The sequence below is a fragment of the Lepisma saccharinum genome, unplaced genomic scaffold, assembly GCF_977018435.1.
Source record: "Lepisma saccharinum unplaced genomic scaffold, izLepSacc3.1 HAP1_SCAFFOLD_200, whole genome shotgun sequence".
In the NCBI taxonomy this organism is placed as follows: Eukaryota; Metazoa; Arthropoda; class Insecta; order Zygentoma; family Lepismatidae; genus Lepisma; species Lepisma saccharinum.
In genome coordinates this window covers 106,147-119,729 of record NW_028142990.1, presented here as the reverse complement: position 1 = coordinate 119,729, position 13,583 = coordinate 106,147, and the positions used below count along the sequence as shown (strand labels likewise).

General features: G+C 37.4%; 1 protein-coding gene across 1 annotated transcript in view; it reads left to right on the top strand.

Annotated features, from left to right (window-relative positions):
- Nucleotides 1-13,583, top strand: part of LOC145982500 (uncharacterized) — a 36,519-nt gene that overhangs the window by 13,446 nt on the left and 9,490 nt on the right. The window contains exon 3 of the mRNA XM_083115957.1: nt 3,010-3,159. Coding sequence (XP_082972083.1) covers nt 3,010-3,159 — 150 coding nt within the window. The remainder of the gene's footprint in view (nt 1-3,009; nt 3,160-13,583) is intronic.

The following is a 13,583-nucleotide window of genomic DNA, read 5'->3' as shown; positions in this document are numbered from 1 at the left end:
GGAGAAAGAACATGACATGAGCAGAGAGAGGCTTCATTACACTATTTTTCTATATAGTCCCCAGCGACATTCAGGCACTCGTCGTACAGCGTCACAAGTTTCAAGAAACCCTGTTCGTAAAACTGAGTATCCTGTTTACAGATGAAGTTGCATATGGCAGCTTCCACTTCTGCTGTTGTGGTGAAACGCTTCCTTCCCAGTGCTTTCTTCAGAACAGGGAAAAAGTAGAAGTCATTGGTCGCAAGGTTCAGGGTTGTAAGGCAGATGGTTCAGGTGCTACCAACCAATTGTGACAAAATGGTTGACCATTGATGCTGCCGTGTGGGATGTCTTGTTGGCATCCAAGAGCAGGACATTACGTGAGGCTCATACACTTTCACCAACTGGTTATGAATTTCCATACGGGAAGTCCCACGTGCCCATTCGTTACAAACAACAGCTCGCACTTCATCCTTTGTCCACGATGGCAACACATCTCTGTTTTTTCAATGCCAGCCGGGCACACACTTCTCAACTCTTCTTGTCTTCAACACAGCAGTACACTGGCACCCTCTGCAAGGAAATGGTCGTGTCTCAGACAACAAAAGAAGATCAATGCCCACAACATATTGCCAACCCAAAATTTCCCCACTTACTGGAAACTTTTTTTTCTGACTATCCCCTGTGTGTCTTTGTAGCTGTAGTACAATTCATTTCAACTGGATTTCCAAAATAATATTGTTTCATAAATTGAAATACGCAATGGGAAATTAACATTCCATTCGCTAAAAATGTGCTGCATCTCAAAAAAATATTTCTCTTGCAGTTTTTGGTTCTTGCAAGCACGTATACACAATTTTTTATGTAACGTTTCGGGAGAACACAGGCTCAAACTAAGAATAAATCTCTGATGAAGGGAACGTGTGTTTTCCTGAAAAGTTACCTCAGAAATAGTCTTCATGTACTTGTAAGGACCCAGAAAAATCTTGGAAAAAGATTATATTTTATTTTATCATGAGTATACCTCTAAAATCACTAGGTTTACCGGTACGGATGTGCCGAAGCTGGCTAAAGATGTATGAAAATCGGCAGAAATTGACATATCGGCATCGGCAAAACCCAATATTTAAACCGGTACAGATAATACTAAAGTTTTACCTTCTAATAAGTTTTATATTTTAGTTTTGTAAGATTTATTGAAAATTAGGTTATGATTTGTTATCATTGTCGAGTTTTTGTAATAAAATTATTGCAAACTCTCATTCAGAGGATCAACCTATCTCAAAATCAGAAATAAAACAGTACATTGCTGAACCAACTAGTGCACGTGACCAGGATCCACTGTTGTAAATTCAAAAATGAGTATCCAAACCTGAAGCAAGTGGTGAGAAAAAACTTGGGCATACGTGCTGCATCAGTATTCAGTGAACGAGTGTTCAGTGTTGCTGAATAGATTTGCAATAAGAGAAGAAGTAGGTTACTGCCAGAAGTGCTTCCAAAACTCCTGTTTCTGAAGTTGAATCTGCCAGCATTAAATTTACAACATTAAGAAAAAAAAATCATTTTGCATTTCAAAGAACTGCTTGTGTACCAATGTTAAATCTCTTGAGCATCTATGTTCTTCTTAAAGATTCACATAACCACTTTTTTGTAGATGCAAATGTACATTCGCATCTCTTGAGAATATATATGTATATACATATGATATGCAATAGAAATGGAATCGGTTAAATATCGGCATCGGTAAATTTTCAGCTTCGTCACATCCCTATTTCCTGACAAGGTGGAAAGCAAACTTATAGAAGTTGCTCAAATGTGAGAGAAAGTGTGTGGGGGTGTCCCTTTAAGTAAAGTTGCAAGATGATAAATACAAAAATGTAACTAAAGAAAAGTTACATTGTAATATACATATGTATTTTGTGTTGCCTTTGTGGAGCAGTTCTTAGAATGCCATGATACCAGAGATCCTAACAACCGGGACTGGGCATACCGTTTTAATTTGGTTGCACCGAAATTCACATCCTCAGGGAATTCAAGCATGGAAACCATAATTACAAGACAACAGCCAACCTGAGTTTGAATCCTGGCCTGAGCTTGGGTGTTCTTTGTGAGTGTCCCTTCTTCAATTTCAATATCATCTCCGTGATTTGCCATAAGTTGCAGAAATGCAAGAAAGGTAAATTAAATCAATTGATTGATCTACAAGGCAACAACATTAATCATTAACCATGATTAGACTCAAACTCTTTTTCAAATATTTTAGAAAAGAATATTTTAGTTAGTTTATTTAGTTTAGTCATTTGAAAGATGTGAGGACTTTTTATGAATTCTTTACTAGGGCTGAGCCGATACCACTTTGAACCGATAGTGATTCTCTTACCAATTCCCACCGATGCTTGAAAATTGCAATAATTAATCAAAATATTGATATCAATATTGGTGTGTAAATATTCTTCTCCAATTATATGCATGAATTTACCAAGAAATTTGCTTTAGAATATTCAAGAATTGCATCAGAATATTAAAATAGATATTATGTAATTGCAAAATATAGCTTTTCATGCAAAATTTAAAGGATGTTTGAATTTTGAACAATTTTCAGGAAATTTAAACTCCCCAAAAGTGTCACTCAACATTTTTGCAGACTGTGTGATAGATCAATATGCCAGAAAAGTATCGGCTGGTATCGGTAGATGAATTCCAACCGATACTTTACAATACCAATACATCGGCATCAGGATCAGCTCAGCTCTGTTCTTTAATATAACATAAATGTGAACACCTATTCAGGTAGAAGTGAGATTTTTTTCTTCTTGTAAACAAGGCACTGGTTCAATCAACTAAAGCAATACAAAATGAATATTCAGATACAATACTGTCAGAAAAGTATTTCTTGCTCTTTTCAAAATATATTTTTTAAGCATAACCTAAAAAGAATTAAATCTTCAAAGTATTTGTATTTCTGTCAGCAGACTAGAATCTTGAGCATGTGACAAAGTAACATTGCCATATGCATTACTAACATTGCAGGGTGATATGGGACTGGTCAAGCGGAGAAGAAAGTTAACTTCCACAAAGAGGGTTGGATGCAAGGCCAAAATGATTGTAAAGCAGATAAGGGTGTATCCGGAATATAGGATGAGTAAACGAGACTACTCCAAGAAATCTCTGAAGCTAAAGGTAAAAATATTAGGGTGGTGTTTTCATTTAGATGTAATTCTTAATCACTTCTCATTCATGCATACCTGTACATGTAACTTATCATACATGTACTGTACATACTGGTACAATTATGTCCTGGAAACCATCATTTTCACAGAGGTCATATTGTTTCTTAAATTGTTAACAAATTTTGTTAATTCTAGTTATTTTTCGTTTTGTTTAGTTTATTACTCTCATGCATTTGTACAAATGTAGCGTACGTTAAACATTTTGGTAATTGTACATGTTAGTGAGCCATCATAAAATTAACCTGGGGCAATTATTAAGAATAAATTATTTATTCCTTATGAAGATCCTATTTAGAAAATTAAAATGTGTAACTATTTCTTAATTGCTCCAATTGTTATTGATTGCATGCATCCCTTGTTACCCTAAGTATGATTCAACTAAATCAGGCATGTATCCAGGAATTTCTTTTGGGGGGGAGGGGGGGGGCAGCTGAACACCATCTTTTTAAGGGGTACAAATGGAACCTCACAATTGTATGTTTAAGGCCAGTGTTGGCCATAATGTGGAGGCAAAAAAGTAGGGAGCAACTATCCCCCAGATCGTCGCCTCTGTTTCCAAGCATTAACATTGTGTGCTGAAGCCATCGGAGTATGTGTGTTTGTCCATTTCTTCTCATGAGGCATCAAAACATATATGGTGTCTTTGAGTGTTTTTCGAAGCTGCATGGGATGGACAATCCACTTGACAATGCGAGATTCAAACTATGGGCTGCGAACTGGATGCAGACAGTTCTCGAATATTTATCTCTGATTCGAGCCTGAACACCACTAATGTGTCTTGTCCTCCCAAGTTTGCAGTTCTTATAAAGAAACCCACCAAATTGTTCATATTCAGGCCTAAGCACTTGCAAGTGTTCAAAATTGTCTGTCACAGCTTCCGCAGTCTTGTCATATATCGGCACGAAACAAAGGAAGTCTTCTCCAATACAGCTGGACCGTGAAACAATTAATGCACACAGAGAGCTGCACATCGGGCAAATTCGCTTACTAAGCCACGCGTCAGGCTAAGTTTGCAGCAGGTTTTATGTATCAATCCGCGCGAGAACTGAGCTCAGAATCTTCCGTGCCAGTCTTGCCTCAACCGCCGAGCTGCTTACATCGTAGACACTGAGAAAATCCACAGTATTGCCAACCGCACAACACATCAAAACCTGCATGCATGTCAAGCGGAATGTATTTTTGCTTCTTTTTGTCTCCTGAAACATAACATTTTAGAAGTACTTTCGGCGCATAAATTATTTGAAAAATGTGTCATTACTTAATATAAATGCGAAATATCTTCGAAACATGAGAGCATGTGCATGGATTTTTTTCAGGGATGGGCAAGGAAGGTATTTTTTTCCAGGGGCGCAAACAAGTCTTATTTTCCCCTAAAAGAGTGTAGTTCCCTAAAAAAAACATTCCTTAAATTTGAATTTATTGTGATAATGCAATAATTAACACATATTATTGTGGCTAAAATGAAATTATGTGTGTGAAATACATAATTTTTGGTTGACTTTCATTTTCCAGGGGGGCCACGGCCCCCTTGCCCCTTGCCGCCCATGAGCATGTGTGTATATTTCGAGCATGCAAAGATAAAAATAAACAAAGATATATATATATATATATAAGTAAACAACGATAGGCCCTCTTGAATGTAATGACAAATTACGGTTTTTGGTTTATAAAAAAATACATTTATGAAAAACTTGGTTACTGTAAGACACATGCACTTCAAGTTATACCAGCAAAAAAAAGCATGATTTGTTATTGGTGATATATACAATCATGTGCATTGTCTGCTGCTATTACTCTGGTTTCAATTTATGAATCACTTCACTAAACCAGGATTCAAATCTTGGTCTGTCCATTTCTTGCTAAACATCCTTCCCTTTCTTTGCACGGAGCAGTAAATATGCACCTTCAACAAAGACTTCATTGCTGCCAGTGGGTGAAACAATAAGCTTCCCCCTTCCCCTCTCCCTTTCTCGTTGGTTTCTTCAGCCCTGGCGGTGGTTGTGCACGGTGGTATATAAAAAAATTCCATGTACACCACCGCCCCTCCCCTCACCGAGTTAAACCAAGTCTGGTCCAAATAATAAACATGTTTCTTCTCACGGGGTTATCTTTTAATACTGCGGACATTCTTTTGTCGTCAAACAGCAAACAATCGTTCCCCCTTCCTAAACTTAAACCGCAAATCATTCAACACCCGGGATACAGTTCGTGCGCACATTGACGGCAAATCACCTCACGCCCTGTTTTACTTTGATCTTGTTTCCGTAAGGAGGATTATGCATTTCAAACAACTTGCTTGATTTGAAGAGCTTTTCCCTTCGGATGAAGCCCACAATAACACTCGCTGAACAGGAGACCTCCATTCAGCCATTCTCGCCGCTGTATAGCACGATTATTAATCACAATAAACATCGGGTTAAAATAGTGGGATGTGCAACACTGGTATCACGGATTCCATGCTCTCTGCAACGTATTCAGTCTTGCTCGACTCGCACTTGGGCTTCAGGGATTCCTCAGCGCAATACAAACTCCAGTTGTCGAATCTGTGGATCCAAGTTCGTCTGCACAGTGATTGCAACCGATCAAGTCCACACCTGCTAATGGATGTATTATTTTGTCTGTATTTTACAAATTAAATAACTGTTTTCTTGCAAGTATGAAGTTGTGTCAGAATAGAACCCGTCTCAGTGGAACTATATTCTGCGCGCACGTTTGGATCTACATATGCAAAAACCTGCTGCAAGGTTAACCTGACGCTTGGCTTAGGCCTGCCTGGCTGGCGAGCGGGCGAGTAAAACTATAGACCTGAGTTTTGACCCATCAAGCATCGAAAGCCCACAGGTAACTGGAAGGCCTTACAAGACCAAGCTCGCTTGTCTTTAGCGAACGCTCATTCCGGTTTTGCACCGTCTCCAGATACATGAGTCACGCCGTCACCGTTTCCAACTTTTAGATTCTAAACTGGTCTAGGAGCACTTAAAATGTTCATCAGGTTTATCAATTTGAAATTGCAGACATTTATTCCTTGGTAGAAAACATTTGTATCACTCACACCTAGTGGTGGCGATTTGGTTCCAAAACTAGGGATCCAAGGTGCAAAAGTGGGGGAAGGCAAGGAGAGTTTAATTTCCCTTGGTACATAAGGTTAGCATGGTGCCAAGTTGGCAAAAAGGGTGTGCATCTGCCCCCTCTCGGCCCTGCCCCTAATCACCACCACTGCTGACACCTGTAAAGAAGTACGAATCAAGTTTGGCAAGAAGTGCCATCCTAAATATTTTGGAACTTTGTGTGACTAGTGGTTGTTCTACATTGAACATTTTTTGGGGGTGCTCCCCTATGGCGGAGTGGTAGTGTTTTCGGCTTGTAATCAAGGGGTCCCAGGTTCGATACCCGGTGGAGGTGCATCGTAGTTCGGATCCCACTTTATGCTGTAGTTCCAGTCCCGATTAGCCTTATTGTGCATAAAGTGACCAAATAAATGAATCAATCAATTAAACAGATTTTTTCTCTAGTGTAATTTTGTCAATTCAATATCCGAATTAGTTGCTCAAGATATCACCCCTCAACACTAAGGCACGATGGTCCATAAAATGGAACGTGAAATCAGAATTTGCATTATAAAAGGTTTTTGCATATTGTCATCTCTTTCAACAAATCGTCGTTCACTCATGTTGTTGCCAGTTGTCTAGTTCTACAGACCACATTGATAGTAATATGATGCAAAATATAATTGTTAAGCAGGCAAAGCTATTTGCACATTTCAACAAACAAACGACGTAAAAATGAAACCAAGAGAAGATTTACGATATCAAGACCTTCAAAAAGAAATTGGAAAATATGTGGTAGTTGCTCTGACATAATAATGAAACTAATTTCAAAAGTTACAAAATCTTAGTTATACTACAGTGGCGTAGCAACATATCGCGAAGTTCTAGGCGAGATTAGAATGAAAGGCCGCCTCATTCGTTCTTTAAGTTTGAAATATCAATGTGAATCGATACACAGTCATCAAGAAAATGCCAGCAAATTAGCATATTTATATAATAGGCTAATAATAATAATACATTTCTGACGAAAATTATATTTAATAGTATGCGACATTTAATTATTTATTTAATGTGGCTGCGGTGGCTCAGTCGGTAACGCGTCTGACTACCATGCTCAAGGTTCCGGGTTCGATCCCCAGCCGGTTCAAATCTGGGAACTTTTCTAACGTTGGAAGCGGCTCCGGCACCCACCCAGCGTCGAATGACATGGGTACCTGGGGGAAACCCTGGGGGGGGGGGGTAAAGGTGGTCAGGGACGTGATGCTGATCACATCATCTACACTCATGACCGGATCAAGAAAGTGTGAGGCGTTACCCCCACACCCCCTATACGCCTTCATGGCGTGGTGCTAAGCACAGGGGAGCACTTCACTTTTTTTTTTTTTTTGTGACAGAAATTTTCACTTGGCAGAGCTACAGAAACACGCTGCTGGAATTTTCATTAACCAAAGCAGTAGTAATAGCACGTTTTTAAAGATGTAGGAAAAGACAACTGAAATATCCTTAAATATGATAAACTTTTTTTTAAAAAAAAATCAGAAATACAAACTAAGAATCTTTAAATATAACCTATATGTTATTTAATGAGTCGTTCTTTGTTTCCTCTTTCAAAATTTGTAGGATGTAAATGTCGCAAACCATGGCTTAAGAAGAAAATATCAAATCACGCACATAAACTGTCGGTGCTTGATAGAGCGGGGCGAAGGGGGTGCACTAAACCACAATACTGTTTAGGGGCCCAAAATATCTACCTACAAGCTTTTCAACACAATCGGTTTCAACATCAACAAATCTTAAAATGATAGTCATTTGCCCCATAAGTGTGAAATCTTTGGTGTAACCAATTGATACATCTAATTTGACTTTTTTTTAATTAGAAATGTTGACTTTGTTGCACATGAATTTTACCAGTTAATGTTGAATTTTAGGACTTAGATGATGATGATAATTGTGAATTTCAGTTTGTTGTTACATCTTAATGTTCTTGTATTATTAAATATTTGATGCAGTAATGTAACAAACTCGTAAAGTACGCGTCTGCAAGAAACAAATTTGGGTCCCTCAAGTACAATCAGATTCTTCCTGGAAATTTATGTAATTACTTAGAATGGCTGGTTGTGGCTACACTTACATTAATATTTATACAAATCGATGCTCTACATCTGAATTTTCACATTTTAAAACTTATCTTTCTTTGACATTTGTGTATTCAAAAGAAGAAAAGACTTACTTATCCCCTCCCCCGCTCCTGTTAACAGCTGGGTGGATAGAAATCATGATTTTTATTTGATTTTTTTATAAATCTATATTCTTTTTATTTTAAAAAAAACATGCTTAAAATTGCTTGCATGTTTTTTGGAACCGTACACATAGACATATTTTTTTTTATATAGAAAGGTTTTTTCTTATAAATGGCCCTGTAAAATATTTGAATAGTTTGATTAAAGCAAATAACAAATTACATGTAAATATGCAGTTCTCTTTTTCTGGAATTGAACATAATGAACCTAATATGAAAATGTTTGTTGAGTGTGTTAATGAAAGTATCATAATTTCAGCAACTTTTCTTGCAGTGAAAATAAAATATTCCGGATGTACTCTATAATTCTAACTTAAATATTTTTTACAGTCTTTGTAGCCGAATTTTAGTGGTTTTTAATGATAGTTAGCCAAATATCAGCTGCCATATTTATTTACAGTTTAATGATAATGATACTGTTTACAATTTAACATGATTAGTATTTTGTATATTATTCTATTTTAAAAATGTGCTATTTTTGCTTATAAAAATTATGGAATTTTAAATCAAGGGAAATTTAAGTGTGTCCTTCAGATGACATATTACATTTACTTTCGTATGAGCTTCACCCCATCAGTACATATATTTTGTTTCCTTTATTTCCAGTCTTAGAGCCTAATAAACAACATTAAATGATCACAAGATTAATGTACTTTCACAAAAAGTGATTCTCTTATCTACAAATTTCTTGTGTACATTATTCTGTAATTTTATTTAAAGTGATTTTTAAAATAGAATTCCCCAATTTAAATCTTGATTTAAATCAAACCACCTTGCTTAACAGAAAGCTGGCTTCTGGGCAGCAAATGACACTTTTACTTCACAACATTAGATCGTGCCCTTTCACGTTCAAAAAGGAGATTACTGAGTCTGCTAAATTTGGGCTGAATCATACCATTCTACACTACCTTCCAGAAGTTTTTCCTAAGTTTCAATTTTGAGAAAGATAGTTCATTTTCCATGGTTGTTACTTGAAGAGTAGGCAACAAACATAAGGTGGTACAGGATGCAGAGAACACTGGAAGCTAGTGTAGAACTATCAAGGAGAAAAAATTTGCCAAAGCACTTGATTTTAGATTTAAGCACATTCCTGAAACGTAAAATTGATCAGGAAATTTAGAAGATAAATCATCTTCATTCCCGTTACAGAGGGCAATAGTTGCATCTGAAGTTGTAGGCCCATGCCCTTCTTCAGTTGAAAACAAGGGAAGCATTTAAATGCCCCATACCTTGCTACATGGCAGTTTGAGGTGCTTTATTGTTAACATATTCAAATGGGGTTGGCTATGCAAGGTCACGAGACAGAAAAAAAGCCAAGAAAAAGCACTTTTATTCAAGAAAAGAGTAAATGGATAAAAATGTCCAAGCAATTTTTGCGTTAATGTTTCACATGAGAAATGAGATAATAATTTTGACTTTTTCGGGGCCCTTTAGGCTTAGGGCTCCCACCCGTCTCTATGTTATCTCTCTGATTTGACGTATTCAATCAAATTATAACGTTAAACTAAAATACAAAATCAGATTAAAACAAGTTTTAATTTTATTGCCCACAAAAATTAGCCTTTTCAATTTTTCTCACTTCCATTTATTACGTTTTTCATATCAACCTCATGGAACGCGAGGCCCAGGGTGGTCGCCTTGCTACGCCAATGGTTATACAACTTCAAGGCACCTGCACCTAGCAGTAATTCAAATATTTCCATGCGTAGTGAAACATAATGGCCATTGGCAACACTGACAGTAGTGCTCGCGACTGACTGCAGGAACGACATCGAGTCTCACGTGACTTCGTAGGCCCCAGGAATAGAGAAAAACCTGGCAGGCATTGAGACCTGTGGACAGCTGTGGCATGAAGCTCATGTGCACGATGTCGAACACCTGGGCTTGATGTGCGTGTTGCATACATATTATTGTAGCTGCGCCTCCTTGAAGACTGGTTTCTTTTGGGTCTTGTGCAGTGAAATGCACAGTGAAAACTCTTCCGTTCCCTACACATCTAATGTTTTGTCTCCCAATATGATCAAATGCTTACTCATTTATCTCCAGTGACATGTATTAACAATAACAAGGCTATAGAACATTCTCCATCTTGCCTCGGTAATTATTTATCTTCTTACATTATTGTTACATTATTCAAAAAGCCAAAAATCTAATTATATCTAGAGTCGAAGAGCTATATGAAAGCGGCTGACCTTGAACAAGCCTCAATGCGCAGTAGCAAAAGGAGGAAGTACAAACTGCCGTGGAAAACTTGCGATGTCGTTCTTTCGTTTTTCGAGTGGTAAGAATCGGTTTGGTTTTTGTTCTGACTGTTCATGTTTCTTCAGTGTGATCTCAAACATTTGTCAATATATGTGTGCAAGATGGCTACAGAAACACCTATGCGTCATGTGCTACACAAACAAGCGCAAGATATGGTGTACAAAGTGTATCAGTTCTTCCAAAGTGAATCTCGCAGTGCAGACAGTGCCTCATGTTTGTCAGGGAGCAGTGTTGCCAAATGTCAGGAGTGTACAGCAGATGCATGTGGGATAGGTCTGCGTACAGTTCAGACGATTGCGAAGGAAGCCAGGTCGTCGATCGGTGATACAGGGTCGGTTTCTTTTCACTCGCCTGAGAAACATCGTAATCGGCAAAAGAATGTTATGCATTTGGACGATTTTGATAAAGCGGTATTGCGTAATAATATATTTGATATGTACGCAAATGGCAAATTTCCTACTGCAGTGAAACTTAGGTTTAAATTGAAGGAAGCTATCGGGTTTGCAGGCAGTACGTGGTGAGTGTTAAAAATTTTGAAGAACATGTGTTCAGATATAGGAAAGGCAACAACGGGAGGAAATTTTTTAATGGAGAGGGCTGATGTTGTAGCTGCAAGAGTGATCTTCCTCAGAACCATACACGAAATCAGGAAAGCTGGTACTGCAAATATATACTATTTAGATGAAACCTGGGTCAATCAGAATTACACGAAGACGAGCTGCTGGAGAATGAGTGATGTTCTGGTGGGTTAAAGGTGCCATTAGGAAAAGGTGCTCGTCTTATAGTGTGTCATGCTGGTTCAGCTACTACAGGTTTTGTGCCCCAATGTAAATTGGTTTTCCACTCCAAAACAAACAGTACTGACTATCATTCAGAAATTACGTCTGCCTAGGGTTACCAGATCTCTGTAAGGGAAATGTATGACATTAAGTCAAAATGTAGGACACAAAAGATTCTCAATAAATAATGCATGTTTCTATAGAACACGTTATAAAGTAGTTGTAAAATGACACTTTTCAGTTTTAAAAAAATGAATTCTTAATGAATTTTTAAATGCAAAATTTCAAAACTTGCAATCATACTGATCAATACATGATTTAAGTGATACTTCTCAGAGAAGACATTTTTTATCAAAATTTCATGTTTAGTCAAACTATATTTATATTAGAGTGGACAGTTGAACTCTTTGAAATTATAGGGACCAGTACCAAACATTTTACAGACTTTGTGAAAAAAATAATTTCTCATGAGTCTGTTGTGTTGATCGTAATGAAAGAACTCTCTGAACATTTGAATTATGACCTGTAATGGCAAACAAATATTCAGCCATTACCGTAATTTAAAATGGTTCCAGAAGTTTCATCTTGGGTAGTTTCTAGATCAATAACAGGGTGTCTACCAAGATAACATCCAGAATTTTTGACTTTTCTGGACTTTTCTAGACCTTTTTTTTCTGTTTTTCTTAACTTTTATTTATTCGACCCGTACTTAGGTAAAGTTGGAAATTAGTAATTAAGAAAATAAATATTTATTTAATGAAAACCCCTACCAAAGGGCCAGTTAAGATAAAAACTAAAGCTGAGTTTAAGAAGAGAATTAGATCTGCTTTCTCTTATTAATGTATCCTGAACTGTGTTTGGCAGCAAGCGAGGCTTTGGCATCTGGACTCACAGCCAGTATAATCTTATGTGGGGCTTGTATCGGTTGTCCCTATGTGTTTGTGATTATCCCTTTATCCATGTTATCGTAAAACCATTCATCCTCATCTTCACGATTAGCCAAAGAGACAGAAAAAGTGAGGTAAAATAAACTAAATCAACCAATCAGTCATTATGATAGCAAAACTTCTTGACCAGAAGAATAATTTGTTGCCTTTTTATTGACTTTCTTGACCTACTTGTTGATTTCTTTACTTTTTCTTGACTGGCAGACACCCTGAATAACTTTGTTCTCTATACCTCTGATTTACAATCAAATTATATTGAATATTGAATAAGAATGGGCAAAACCTTGTTCCATCAGTATGAACCCTAATGCAAGTTTTCTGCTTAGGCATTAAACAGTGATGTTATCAGAAAGTGGTCCCAAAACTTTGTTCATTAATTGCTTCAGTTTTCCCCGTTTGTTTAATAGCGCGACAAACTTTTTCTTTCTTTTTGGCACTGCAAATATATACTATTTTGCAGTTTGGGCAATAACTGAATCAAAATAAATTTCACTATTGAGTTTGGAAGTGCAGTCCATAGACTTGTAACTTGCATGATTTTTTTCTGTTACGTATTTTCCTAATTAATATTATGTGACGCTCAAAATGTCGGACATTTATGATATTTTTCAAATTCCTCCTGGATGCCGGACATAAGGCTAAAATGTAGGACATGTCCGGGAAAAAACGGACGTCTGGTAACCCTACGTCTGCCGTGTTTCGAAAGTGGTTTCACGAGTAGTTCTTGCCGTTGCTCACTCCTGAATCCGTGATTGTAATGGACAATGCGAGCATACATTCCTTGCAAGTGGATAAAAGGCCTTGTTCGGACACAAGGAAGGCAGATATTATGGCATGGCTCTGTAACAAGAACATTCCCCACACAAGCACGCAAACCCGAGCAGAATTGTTGCAGTTGGTGAAACATCATACACCAACTCACAAAAGTAACGAAATCGATATAATAGCAAGAGGATATGGTTACAGAGTTATTCGTCTCCCACCTTATCATTGTCAGTAAAACCCGAACAACAACTGGAAAATATCCTGGAGGGAGGGGG